At 37.9% G+C, this 13492-nt stretch overlaps 1 protein-coding gene across 1 annotated transcript; it reads right to left on the bottom strand.

The window, feature by feature from the left end:
- Window positions 1-6271: 6271 nt before the first annotated feature.
- LOC133734692 (fatty acyl-CoA reductase 3) lies at window positions 6272-12457 on the bottom strand. Its single transcript, XM_062162305.1, has 10 exons — window positions 12364-12457; window positions 12138-12241; window positions 11667-11869; window positions 11483-11583; window positions 10061-10253; window positions 7752-7913; window positions 7560-7641; window positions 7181-7447; window positions 6669-6796; window positions 6272-6565 (listed from the first exon to the last, which is right to left on the bottom strand). The coding sequence occupies exons 1-10, from the start codon at window positions 12440-12442 to the stop codon at window positions 6412-6414; spliced, it is 1473 nt and encodes a 490-aa protein (XP_062018289.1). The 5' UTR covers window positions 12443-12457; the 3' UTR covers window positions 6272-6411.
- Window positions 12458-13492: the final 1035 nt, after the last annotated feature.

The following is a 13492-nucleotide window of genomic DNA, read 5'->3' as shown; positions in this document are numbered from 1 at the left end:
ACCGTAGCAAATGGACCGTCGCAAAACAATAAATTTGCGACGGCAAGAGAAAACCGTCGCAAAAAAGTATTTACGATGGAAAATTGCCGTAGCAATTGGATTTTGTGACACCACCTATTGCAACGCCTGTGTTGCCGTCGCAAAAAGCTCAAATTGCCGTCGCAAAATAGGCGTCGCAAAAGCAATTTTTTTTAGTAGTGTAGGGGTGGTATTGGCGCTTGTGTGTGTCTTTGATCTGGGGTACTGGCGTCCGGTGGGTGGCTTTTCTCTTCGTCAGCATGCAAGGGTTGCTTTTGAGTTTTGGCTAATTTTGGCCCGGTTTGGTGTTACTTTTTGCTGTGGTCATTTAGATCATAGTGTTGTGAGGATTCCCAATTGAATGGGAGTGTACGTGCTACCCTTGTCTAGGCTGCCTCTTAATAGTTCTAGACTTCTAGTGTTGGATTCCAATTTGGGCTTGGGTTTCTATTTAGGGTTAGGTTTGATTTTGCCATCCGTATCTGGGTTCATGGCTTTTCACGCCTAAAGGTCGCTTGCACCTAATTTTCAACACTGTGGCATCCAATTCTTTGAGTTTGGTGGCAAGATAGCGTTGGTTTTAGAAACATTTGGTATGTCTTGTCAACGTTTGTACTGGGACTATTGGATCACTGTTGTCATCTTTCCCTTAACTTATGTTAGACATCAATGTGAGTTTTTTTTTTTTTTTTTTTTTTTTTTTTTTGAGATGTATAGATTCGATTTGAAAGCCTCTCGCGTAACCATAATTTACAATGTCAAAGAGCAGAGCTCTAGATGCTTCATAAGGATGATCCATTTACAAGATTAAGACTTAAGTTGGCAATGACATGTCGGTGAGCCGTGGTCTGTTGGTTAGCTAGTCTAACTAACACTGTGGAGGTCATGAGTTCAAATCTCACTGACATCAGGGATGGGGTGGGGAGTTACATTGTGGTCCAGAGTTAGAAAAAAAAAACAGTAATGGATCTAATATATTGATGTTTTGACTTACTGAAACTTTATCATTTGCACTTATGGTTACGTAATTATCTGTAATAACATTGATGACTTTTTCAAGCAACTTATAAACAATGTTCTAAAAAACGGCCTGGGCTAAGCCGCCTGGGCGTTGGGCAGTCGGATCTCGTCGCGTCTCTCCACTCTCTCTCTCTCTCTCTCTCATTTCTGACACTGAATATCAATATCTTGAAGATTTCTCTCTCATCTCATCGTGAACTTAATAATTTGGTTTCGAAGATGAAGAGTTTTCTTTGATTTATTTCTGGGGGAGAGGAAAGGAAATTAGATGACCTCTTAGAAAGGAGAGAGAAAAAAAGTCATATAATCTGAATCCAGTGAAGAAGAGAGAGAGAGAGATTTGCAGAAACTGGAGGTGATAGAAGATGAAAACATGATTAAGCAAGAGAACGTGAAAGTTCACTTCAGTTGCTTGGAATTATGTGGTTTGGTCAAAGTTGACCACTATAGCTTAAATTAGGTAGTTTTATGATAAAGTTTAGGATAAGTATGTACATATCATAACGTTTATTTATAATTATCTAACTAGTAATTTGAACTATTTAATGGTGGGTGTAATGTTTTGAATATAATTATGCAATCAAAAATTATCAGCAACATGAGAATCCTATATACATGTATTTATTATTAAAATATTAAAATTAAAATTAAAAATAAAAACCACCCAGGTGCCTCCTAGGTGGGAGGTGCTAGGCGATTGGTCAATGTCCGACTAGCGCCTAGCGATTTTTAGAACATTGCTTGTAAATAATGAGATGCTCCTATTTATTTGCTAGGAAGTGGTTTTTTGTTGGTACCAAAATTGCGAGTCTGGCTAATGAGGATGCTAATCAATGATTTTGCCCTAAAAGACACGGAGTTGCTTTGTTGATAAGTTCGCTAATTTTAGCGAGCTTATCATCGGCTTGTAATGAGTCTGTTTTGCCTAGAATAGGATTTCTGGATTTTCTTGTCGGCTATCTTGTTGTAGGTACAGTTAGACTCTAGCCATTGGCAGTTTGCCTGCTATTGATCTTACGACAATCAATTTCTATTTCAAAAAAAAAAAAATTACTACCTGAGTTGACTTCTACTATTATTTTATACATTTATCGTTTCATTACTTATGATGAGCTACTAATTTCACTATCAATATCTCATTTATCTATAGTACTATTATTAAGAGAAGAGGTGTTGTCAGCCGAAACTAAAAAAAAAAGTATCAAATTAACCCTAAATATTAATAGACTTTAGTATTCATAAAATAGATAGGGATATATAATTAAGGGAAAATGTCCATTTACCCAAATTTAAGCAACACTAACCCCACTTGCCCAAACATCTTATGAGATTGCCTACTTACCCAATAATTTACATAACTTTTGCCCTAATACCCAATTAAGTATTTTTTTTGGGATAATGACCATTTACACAATTTTAGGATAAAAATTGCCCACTTACACAAACACTCTAAGAGATTGCCCACTTACCCAAACACTCTAAGAGATTATTTCCCTAATACCCAATTCTTTTTTATTTATTTTTGGGACTTTTTTGCCCTTTCCTTCTTTCTCACTTAGAGGGAGAAGTCATCGGAGACCTTGCCGGACTCCGGTGACCAGTGGCCGGCCGCCGACTCCGGTGACCTGAATCCGGCGACCGTTCATCGGAATCCCGAATCCGGCGACCGGACTAATTATCGGATTCCGGCGTCTGAATTTATTGCCCCATAATAATACCCAGTAACCATATTATTGCCTCCTAATAATCATATTATTGCCCCCTAATAATCATATTATTGCCCCCCAATAATCATATTATTGCCCTCCAATAATCATATTATTGTCTGCCAGTAATCATATTATTACCCTCAATAGTCAAATTACTGCTCCCCAATAATAATATTACTGCCCTCCAATAAACATGCACCCATTCTTCCGGCGACTCAACTCCAAGCCCAGTCACGACTTTCCATTTTTTTCCTTTTTTTATTTCCTTCTTCTGCCCATAGTTTACCCAAAAAAAAAGCTCTAGGCACCAGTCGGAGAAGATCCTTCTCCTCCTTCAAACCTCCTGTCAACATTGGTTCGTTGAAAGAGATCAGATCGCCGGTGCTTCGGAGCTCCTCCTCGCTCAGCCCAAACGAACGATGACCTGCAGCGCCGTCGCGAGCTCACCGGAGCCTCCATCGTGGAGTGAGCCGCGGTCAGAGACGTCGAGTTCGAAAGTTGGTTCGTCTTCCGAGATCAGATCGCCGGTGCTTCGGAGCTCCGCCTCGCTCAGCCCAGACGAACGATAACCTGCAGCGCCGTCGCGAGCTCACCGGAGCCTCCTTCGTGGAGTGAGCTGGGGTCGGAGACGTCGGGTTCGAAATCCGTCTCGGGGGTGGGGGTAGAGAGAGAGCGAGAGAGGTGTGCGTCGTTACTGTAGGTGTGCATCCGATCCAGAATTCAGCGTCGGATCTGCAGACATGGAGAGAGGGAGAGAGAGAGAGAGAAATCGGTGAGGGGGGAGGAGAGAGAAAATAGAACGAAGAGGGAGGGGGGGGAGAGAGAGAGAGAGTCTGAGAGGAGAGAGTTAATTAATAGAGGCAATACTGTCAAACACTGTTGGATTGGGTAAATGGGGTTAAAAAACTCTTAGTGGAGTAAGTGGGCAATTTTTAGGCTAAAATTGGGTAAGTGGTCACGGCCCAAAAAAAATAATGGTGAAACAAACAAGTACATGGGAAAAACTACCCACTTCATGAAAAATTACCCTTGTATCTTGTTTTTTTTTTTTCCTTCTGTTTTTTGAAAAAGTGCTGGTACGGGTGCCTTCAAGTCTTGATTAATGAAACTGTAGAGTACAAATGGGGGATGGGACGTAGAGCCTGAACCCCAAATTACAATAAGCATAAAGGGAACCTCCCAGAATAATACCAGGAGTCCCCAGTAAAACTATGTATTCTAACAAGCACCTTAGTTAACAAAGAGTGTACGATTGGCTACTCCATTTACTTTGACAAAGTGTTCATGATAATATCGGAAAGATAACTCTATCCCGAAGAAGCATCATTACAAATAGTACAGCTTTCCCACTATGTTGTCACACAGAGATAAATCTGACGACAATCCATTTCAAACAGCTCGCCTCCTCACTAGGCCAGACAAGGCACATTGAGTGTGCATAGAGGGACAAAACCCACGTCGCCCTACCACAACTTCGTAGGGACTTATTACCGGCATAAAGTCATAATTAACTAAAATTAAAAAAAAAAACAATAACTGAAAATAGACAAATAACATGGGTCCAGGCCCAATGCCCAGACCCAGAAACGAAACAGCTTAAGCCCAAGTTGGAGGTTACAACAGCCACAACACCACCATCTTGCCTGAGCTTCACACGGTGTCCCACCACCGACAGCAGCCTCCCGCCACTAACCTCCAGCCCGCACAACACGCCGCCCCTCTCCAGATCAAAGCCCAACCTCCCAAACCAAATCAGAGCCATCCGATCCGACCCAGACACCGTAGTTCTCAATGGGGCCTCAATACAGGCACCTCCAGGCAACCATCGATCTGGCATCACCACCTCGAACCACCCATTAGTCCGTCCACACTCCTCTCTAGGATAGGGCAACCCCAGCCTCGATTTCCTGCCACCCACCAGCCGCTGCCTATCCCCATCAAGACATCCAAGAGCCCTAGACAGCAACAACATCCTCGCGCAACCTCTCCTTCGGCTGGACTCCCTTTCAACAGAATCTAGATCCATACTTCTGGCCCGTCTAACAATGGGGCGCGCCGCCGAACAGGGCATGCTCCTACCTTTGCGGTTTCTTTGTCAGCTAGCTTTTTTCTATAAGGTTCTACCTAGGCCTCATCATTTGGCCTGCGGATCAAATGGGCCGATGGAGGCCCGCAAGCCCTACAGGTAAAAGCTCGGCTCGACCCGCATAAAAGCCCGCAAAAGGCCCGCCTCTGTGGGTAGAGGGCCAGGCTTGGTTTAGGGGTTTGAAGCCCTGCTCGCCATAGGCCCGTAAAAGCTCGCCAAACCCGGCTCGGCCCGTAAAATCTCATAAGTTAATATGTATAGTTAATTACTTAATTAGATACATATACATATATGTATATATATTATTTATTTTTAGAAGTAGTCATTTCCTATTTTCCTTCATCAGGCTAGACTGGGAATCTAAACTCCTAAAGCTGTTTCCTTAATTAGATACATATATATATATATATATATATATCTAATTAAGGAAACTAATTAGGAATCTAATTAGGAGTTTAGATTCCCAGTCTAGCCTGATGAAGGAAAATAGGAAATGACTACTTCTAAAAATAAATAATATATATACATATATGTATATGTATCTAATTAAGTAATTAACTGTACATATTAACTTATGAGATTTTACGGGCCCTAATATATATATATATATATATATAAAAGCAAGACTAAAGACCTAAACTCCTAAACTGTTGCTGTTGTGGGTAATCGTTTTATGTGTCTGGTTGCTGTCAACCACAACATTCATTATGTTGAGAAATTAAAAAGTTTCTCCGCAATAGAATTCAGTGAATGTAATCTATTGTGACTAAAGTTTTTGTTGCTATTAATGTGATAGTTACTGTTTATAAAAAGGAAAGAAAATATTAATTTGATACAAGTGACTTCGAAGATTTTCTTTGTAAACTACAGCCTGGCCCGGCCCGGAAAAAACGAGGGCTACCCGGCCCGGCCCGAAAAGCCCGCTTTATATGAACGGGCTTAATTGGATCTTGTTATTTAAATAAAAGCCTGGCCCGACTCGGCCCATCATTATCTAAAAATGTTGTAAGGCTAAGCCCGGCCCGGCCCGGTCCGGTCCATGCCTGCTATGAATGGACCGGACTCGACCCGGCCTGGCCCATTGATGACCCCTAGTTCTACCCTTCATGAGACTTAGCTTTAGGGTGGAGGGGTTAAGTTAATTCAATATATACACGATGTTTTCCTCTTTGTATCTTATTTTATGCATCTTAGTTGTAATTATTTGTAATTGTAAGATTGTAATCCATAGTGCAAAGCTCCAACATGAGATTGCTGGAAAATTACCCTGTTATCAATATACAACATACTTGTGATTTCTGAACATCAATTGTATGATTTTATGATTTATCTGATTAAACCTTGACCCCAAACCAATGTATCCCGCCCCTGTTCGTACTAACTATTGTAGAATTTTCCTTGTAACAAAGTACATTGTACATCATCATATATATATAATTTAATAACAATTTTGTATCATAATTCGAACCCTTGATGATAATTTATAACAGACTTGAGTACATACAACACAGCGAGAGCGTCCAAAACACCAGTTTCGAATATAATTGAATGAATGATGACCCATTCTGGATATAGAGTTCATTTAAACACGTATTTGACAACCCCAACAATATGTATTTTCATAAAGTAGTCTTCCCAATCTATGATCTTGGGATCAAAGTAAAACATATCGGCCTCTGTGGTGGTCTCTTTCACTGCCATTCGCAACTTCTCCGTGTTCATATCATCAAAACTGTCAATAAGAATCAGCTGATAGTAAATACGGGTACGAATGAATTCTTTAAGATCTAATTTCTAAAATGAAAAAGTTCCAAATTAATCAAAAGAAGACATACACTCCTTTGAAGAACAAGTACGGCCTGTATAGTTCCACCAATCTCATCACAAATTTGATCTTTCTACTGAGATCAGTATATGTGCCTTCGAAGTACTGACAAAATGCCATATTCACCAGTTCCAATCCCTGTTTGTGAGAGGAAAAGAGATTATATTTCACATAAGATTTAAAGGGATAACTTGCAATTGTATATTTTGGTTATACTCGAAATAGCTATTCTATGCATCAGCTGTAATCAGTGACAGATAAGCTATTCTCTATTACAGAATTGGACTCATATTCATTTTGGGACACATATCACCACTTGTTTGATTTTTCTTCTCTAAAAAAGACACCATGAGCTTTAAAATTTATTGAGGTCATTATATGATGACAATTGAATGGAATGACACACTATTGACCTGTTATATCTAATATACGAATATAGAAAATAGTTTCCCAATCTAATCATGCAAGCCATATTTGGCAATGACAAAGTTGTGAAGTACTATTCAGAAGACATATGCATACCTTTAAGAATAGCAAGTAACGGAGGGTCATGTATCTGTGAAAGCTATCCATGCTGCTCATAACTGTGACCTTTTTAACCGTGACTGGCTTTCCATCTTTATTAATCCAAGGTTTTCTGGTGAAGTAACGAAAACCGTAATCGTGAAGATCATTGTATTTGACCGGGTTGCTCACAGAAGAACCCACTTGATAAATTACTTCACCAGGTTCATTTGCATGAGCCGCCATTGCTGCTATTATTGCATTCACCACCATGTCTGCTGGTACCTGCGCGCATATATCCATAGTTAACACTTCAAATTTCTTTTGTTTTCTATTAATAATTTCTCCTTGCTGGTATTTTATCGAAGCGCCTGCATATTAGGGTTTGTTAACTCACGATATCAACAATTGCCTCAACGTCGCAGAGAAAGAATGTTAATTTTCCTTTACCATAACCAACTGCTACGCTATCAATGGTTCTGCATATATTCAACACATGGAAGTTAAGTTACTTATTTGACAGAAGAATTAGTAAAATTAATCATCAAACTAATAGCTAAATAATGTTTGGTTTTGGTTTAGAGCGCACCTGATGCCTTCAACCCAACCAGGAAAAGGTTCTTTGTAAGTGCTGGTGATGATGGTAGGGCGTACGATGACAACCGGTAGATTTCCTCTGAGCTCTCCTATTAGCATCTCTCCCATTGCCTTGGTGAACACATAAGTGTTTGGCCATCCGTATACACTTGCTCTAATAAAGTTCATAGAAAATAATATGCTAAGTCCCATGCGAAAATTCTTAGGTTCACCCCTAGGATGAATGAGCAAATTCACCCTCTCTTGCGATTAACGCATAATAACTTTATAATTTTCTAATCCAATCATTCATGTTGTATAACGTAATATAAAGATTAGCTCTGTAAAAAATCAATCAAATTGAAGACCTTTTAGTTATTCATTTCTATGAAATACATGGACAGTTCATCATAGTAGTAATAAGTGTTGTTAGAACCATCCATTTGTTTGATTCAATTAGATAGTTAAACGATTTTCGATTCGATTGATTTTTTACAGAGATGATATTTAAAGGATAATTTAAGATATAGACCGTTGGATTATAAATTTATTAAGTAAAAATATGTTAATCGACAATGGGGTGAATATGCTCATTCACCCTAGGGGTGAACCTAAGAATTGTTCTGCGCTTTTGGATCTATTTTTGGAAAGATATAATAAAATAATTAAATGGTCACCGATCTCAACATATGTTATATATGTGCTATCTCATATTAGTCTGCGCTGAACAAAAATTATCTGAGATAACTTGTATGATAGATAATATAAATAATGTAGTGACACATACATTTTCACGCATATGCAAATTTTGTCCTTTTATCAGGAAACCAAAATATTCTCAAAAATATATTTTCAAGTCATGTTTTTGTTAAGACTTATGTGTCTAACAACAATTCAACAAACATTTGTTTGTGAATTCAACAATAATCATTATCTTTTGCACATGCTTGCAATCAAAACCGAGGAAACAGAAGAAGAAGAAGAAGAAAACAATATATATCATTGTGAAGAAAACAACATATATCATTGTCACATTTTCGGGGAGTTAAAGAATTCTCTATAGTTCCCCTTCAAAAAAAAAAAAAAAAAAAATTCTTTATAGTTACTTCAAAAGCTTTTGATTGGTTTCTTATATTAAAAGCCCCCAACAAACTTATAAATACTCTGCCACCGTTTGGTTGGAAATCTAACAAGTGCAATTCTTATTCATTTCGATCTTACCATTTCAGAAGATGATGGTGACCTGACCTGGAGCCATCACCCATCCCTCTGTTTGTTTGGTGGAGAGTAAATTAGGGTATTAAATGTTCAGACAGTGTCGGTCCCAATGTATACTATCATCATCAAAATAAATCACGATAATGGACTTAATTGTTTAGTTCCTAACGAATGGGAGGCGTATTTTAGCTGCTTTCATTTGGGTTTTGAGCTTATGGTTAACAAAACTATATCTCATAACTCACCAAAACTTACACCGACATAAATGGATGGTTAGATTATATTAAATACACTCTTAGATTATTAAAAAAAATATTAATTATAAATATCAAGGGTTGAGATCATCTTATAAGTGTTGGGTCATTTGCACCGTCAGTACATAGAATAATTTCCATTAGAGATCAATTTAACCCAATTTCGACTCTGTAAATACCGCCAGACGCATATTTCTTTGATATCCTGATTAACTTTTTCTTAAGATCAGTCTTAATTATGAACTTGATAAAATGAAGTGTTGTGACCTCTGTAATACGTACATTATTGCAATAAGAGCCAAGTGCACCTTAAATCCAAACAATTATTCCCGCTAAACATTGGCTGATATAGAGTGATGTTGGCACATGCAAAACCGTAAATCCAAACAATTATTCCCTCTAAACATTGGCTGATATAGAGTGATGTTGGCCTTGACGTTTCTCGTTGAGTCATTGTTAAGAACTTAATTGGATCTTAACTGGTGATGTAGATAATTATATCCCCCGACTGATTAGACAACTCCCCGACTAGACGGATGAGACTGGATGTAAAATCTTAAACGAGGTGGCAAATGGTAATGATAGAGGTTTGAACGTCGCAATAACAATAAATATGTAGGCCAAGAACAACATCATAGCTACTAACTCTGTAGAAAATTATCTGTCATCTGGCTATAATTGATGGAGGTCTCTGTCTAGTCTCTACCAAAAATTTAAAGCTATATATTAACGTGGATCTATGTTAAAGAACCCTAATCCAAGATGTCTGCTTCTGTTTTAAGATTAGTAATGAATTAAGTTCTCGATCTTTCTGAAAATATATACTTGAAAGAAAAAAATAATCTATTACCTTTTGAGGCCAAAGTCTTTGAGGGCAAGAGTGATAGCTGCTTCTGAAGCATGCTCTGACCGAAGACGTCTAACTTCTTCGTTGGCGATCCGGATTTCTGTCTCGATGTCTAATCCAGGGGTCCCGTTGAGAGACTGCCCCATGAGGCAGGGGTGTTCTAGTAGAAGTCCTTCCTTCTCCCCCCAAACATAAGCTGAGAACAGCAAACAAACAAACCAGGATGTATCAGAAAACACAAAGCCATAAACTCCATCCATCTCAATGCATTCATTATCCATGACACGCGGCCATGCAATTAATATAAATTAAAGAAAAGAAGTCAACGTAACATTAAACAAATTAATACCTAAATAGAATAAAAAAACCAGTTCCTATTTTAGAAATAGTAGTAAGAGATATTTCCTCTAAACATCAATCCATCCCAAGATTAACAGCGCTCATCAGTTGCTGTTTTTTTTTTTTTTTTTTTTTGAACGGCAGTTGCTGTTTTTATCAACATAGGAGTGATTTTCATTTTTTCTTTTCTTCACTAGCACCAATTCTTATAACTATATTTCAAATCTACCATTTGCAGTTGCTCATTCTAATTTTTTTTATTTTTTCTTTGTGATAAGAAAAGAACTACAAACAACCAAATTAACTACTAATTAGTGGAGCCTCTACGGCATCCAGAATCAAAATCTACCAAGTAAAGCAGTAGCAGCCGTAGCATTGGGAAGATCATGGCTCCGCCAAACACTACCTGTACTATGGTTATGACACATTTTTGCCAAGAAATCAACAGTAAAGTTGGCTTCTCTTAAGATGTGGTTAAACTTTATATCCTCAAAACATGTTGCAAGCTTCCTCAGTTACTCATTCTAATTAATATGAAAAATTAAAATCCACAAAGTCACCTATGTTCGAATATTATTAATGTAAATATATGTATGTGTGCGCGCACCCTCTATATATGTTCTTTTTAGAATTGGAATATCTTTATTGTATGTTGAAAGAAAATGACAATAATACTAATTAAAAATGAAACATTAAGTCTTGTTTTTCTTTTTTCATTCAAACCGGAACCCTGTTCAAAGTTTCAAACTCAAGGAAAGAATACATCAGATATGGGTACAAGGTTTGTTGACAATAAAAGTATAAAAAAGAATATAAAATTTCAAATAATATTAAGTGAAACACATTTAATGAAATTTTTTTTAATATAGTCATTTTATGCCACATATTGTCTCTGAGGACATACTGTTTTGTCTTCATGATACATACATTTGTGTTCCAATTATTGATGTAATTATCATGAAGACAAAACAGTATGTATCATTTTCGTAAAGGTCATAACTGAACAGAAATATATGAGCATAAGCGGATCCAATCAAGCAAACCCTGAAAGACACAAAAACAAACCAAAAAGATAATGATACTGACCAGTGGAGACGTGTACCAGCACCTTTAACTTAACACAAAGCTTAGCAAAGCTCAAAACATACTTGGCGCCCATGGTGTTGAGACCAATTGCAACATCATATCTGCCCAAGGCACCAAAAAGATAATAGTACGATTCATAAATGCTGATTTGAGAACAAAATAAAAACTAATCCATGATATTTACCTTTCATCGAAATTTGTTGTTGCAGCTAAGTTTACAATGACATCTACTTGACTCAAAATCTCTTCCCTCAAATCAGAATCCTGCAACCCCAAATCCTCTTTTGAAATGTCTCCAGGCACCACGGTCAGCTTTTCCGACATGATCGAGTGCATTCTTGCTCCCCATTTCTCCCTCAACACTCTGAACAGGTCCTTCCCAATTATCTGTAATTAGAAGCACATAACCAAAAGCTGAATTAACAAAATTTAGATGACAAGAAAATAACTGGATTAATTATTTCTAATATGGTATCAAGAGAAAAAGTTGTTTTCCTCTTTCATTGTTTATTGGTAGGTACACATACATATTTATAGTGCTTATGAGTGGGAAAATATATATGTTTTGCCAAGTCTTGCCTCGAGCTCTTTTGTGTATGAGAAAGATAGAAGCTAATGAAAAGCTAGCTATAAACATATATGTATATTTGGTTACCTCATTATGCAAACGCTGTGTAGCTGTTTTTGTATCTGGAGCTCTTAAAAGTAGATAGAGCTTATTCACATTCGGTTGGACCCTCAGTATCTTCTCCACAAAAACTGCATAAGTATATATGAATACAATCATATATAGAACTGTTACTAAATGCAGAAACACACACCTAGATACACAGAGAAAGGAGTGAGAGAGATTAAATAAGGCATTAAGGAACAGTAATTACTCTTTGCTAGAAATCCAGTGGCACCAGTGACTAAAATGTTCTTGTTCTGAATGAAGTCGAGTAAGCTTTCCAACTCCATTGGAGAACTCAGAGAGAAACAAAGAGAGCAAAGTGAGTGTGAGATCCGATCAATTCAAATGAAGCAGTGGTGTGGGCATATTTGACACAGAGTTATTGCATGATATACTAGAAGATGGAGAGCAATTATGAGGTAGAGTGTACGAAAGTAGTTGACAGTTGTTTTCGTTTTGGTAGATTCATTTAGAGTAGGGTTCAATAATTTTGATTTGTTTTTACCTCTATAAGAAATATCTCACATTGCCGGTCTACTATCATCCTTTTCTTTTCCCAGCTGATGATTATAGATGTAGAAGTTAATTAAGGCAACTGATTCATAATCAGTTACTATTACTGTTTGAGCCCAAAAGTATTACCAATAACCAACAACCAAGTAGAAAAGTAAAGAGAAGTATGATATTTTATATTGAGGTGTAATTATGAAGAGTGATAAGCCAAATACGTACGTGAACGGCTTATACGAATTATATATACACGGATGCAGAACAATCATATCTCTGGATGCAAGACTCAAAAATGTAATCAAGGTACAAGTTACCTTTTGGGTGCATGTATTTTAAGTTTTTAACTGGTTAGCTAATTTCGGTTTTATGTTCTAATTTGGCCAAACTAGTTGTGTTTCACTTACATTCTTAGCAAGAAAAAAAAAAATTGTTGATTCTACCGCAACACTGGAGCATGATATATTAAGGGTGGGCGCGGGTCGGCCCGGGTCGGTTATGGGCCAAAACCGCATCCGATCCGCATTCTTCGGTGGGCTTAATTTTTGGACCGGAAACTGAATCTTAAACGGCTGGGCCGAAAAAATCGGGTGACCCGAATTTTCAGGTCGGCCCGGTTCGGTTTCGGTTGATCGGCAGTCGTTGGTAGGCGGCATTGATCTGCGTTGGTCGGCGTTGATCGACGTTGGTCGTCGTCCTCAGTATGAGAGTCTGAGAGATATGAGATGAGAGGGTCGAAGTCGTCGTCCCAAGTATGAGTATGAGTCTGAGAGAGATGAGAGATATACAAGAGAGATGAGAGAGGAGAGAGATGAGACAGGTGAGAGCGA

Source organism: Rosa rugosa, chromosome 2 (genome assembly GCF_958449725.1).
Source record: "Rosa rugosa chromosome 2, drRosRugo1.1, whole genome shotgun sequence".
In the NCBI taxonomy this organism is placed as follows: domain Eukaryota; kingdom Viridiplantae; phylum Streptophyta; class Magnoliopsida; order Rosales; family Rosaceae; genus Rosa; species Rosa rugosa.
This window is presented reverse-complemented; position numbering and strand designations above follow the sequence as displayed.

Excerpts from the sequence above, each read along its gene's own strand:
- LOC133734692 (XM_062162305.1), bottom strand. The coding sequence starts at position 12,442 with ATGGAGTTGGAAAGCTTACTCGACTTCATTCAGAACAAGAACATTTTA. Across the intron at positions 11,584-11,666 it reads ACAACAAATTTCGATGAAAG|ATATGATGTTGCAATTGGTC; the intron begins GTAAATATCATG and ends TGCCTTGGGCAG. Across the intron at positions 6,797-7,180 it reads GTTACTTGCTATTCTTAAAG|GGATTGGAACTGGTGAATAT; the intron begins GTATGCATATGT and ends TCTCACAAACAG.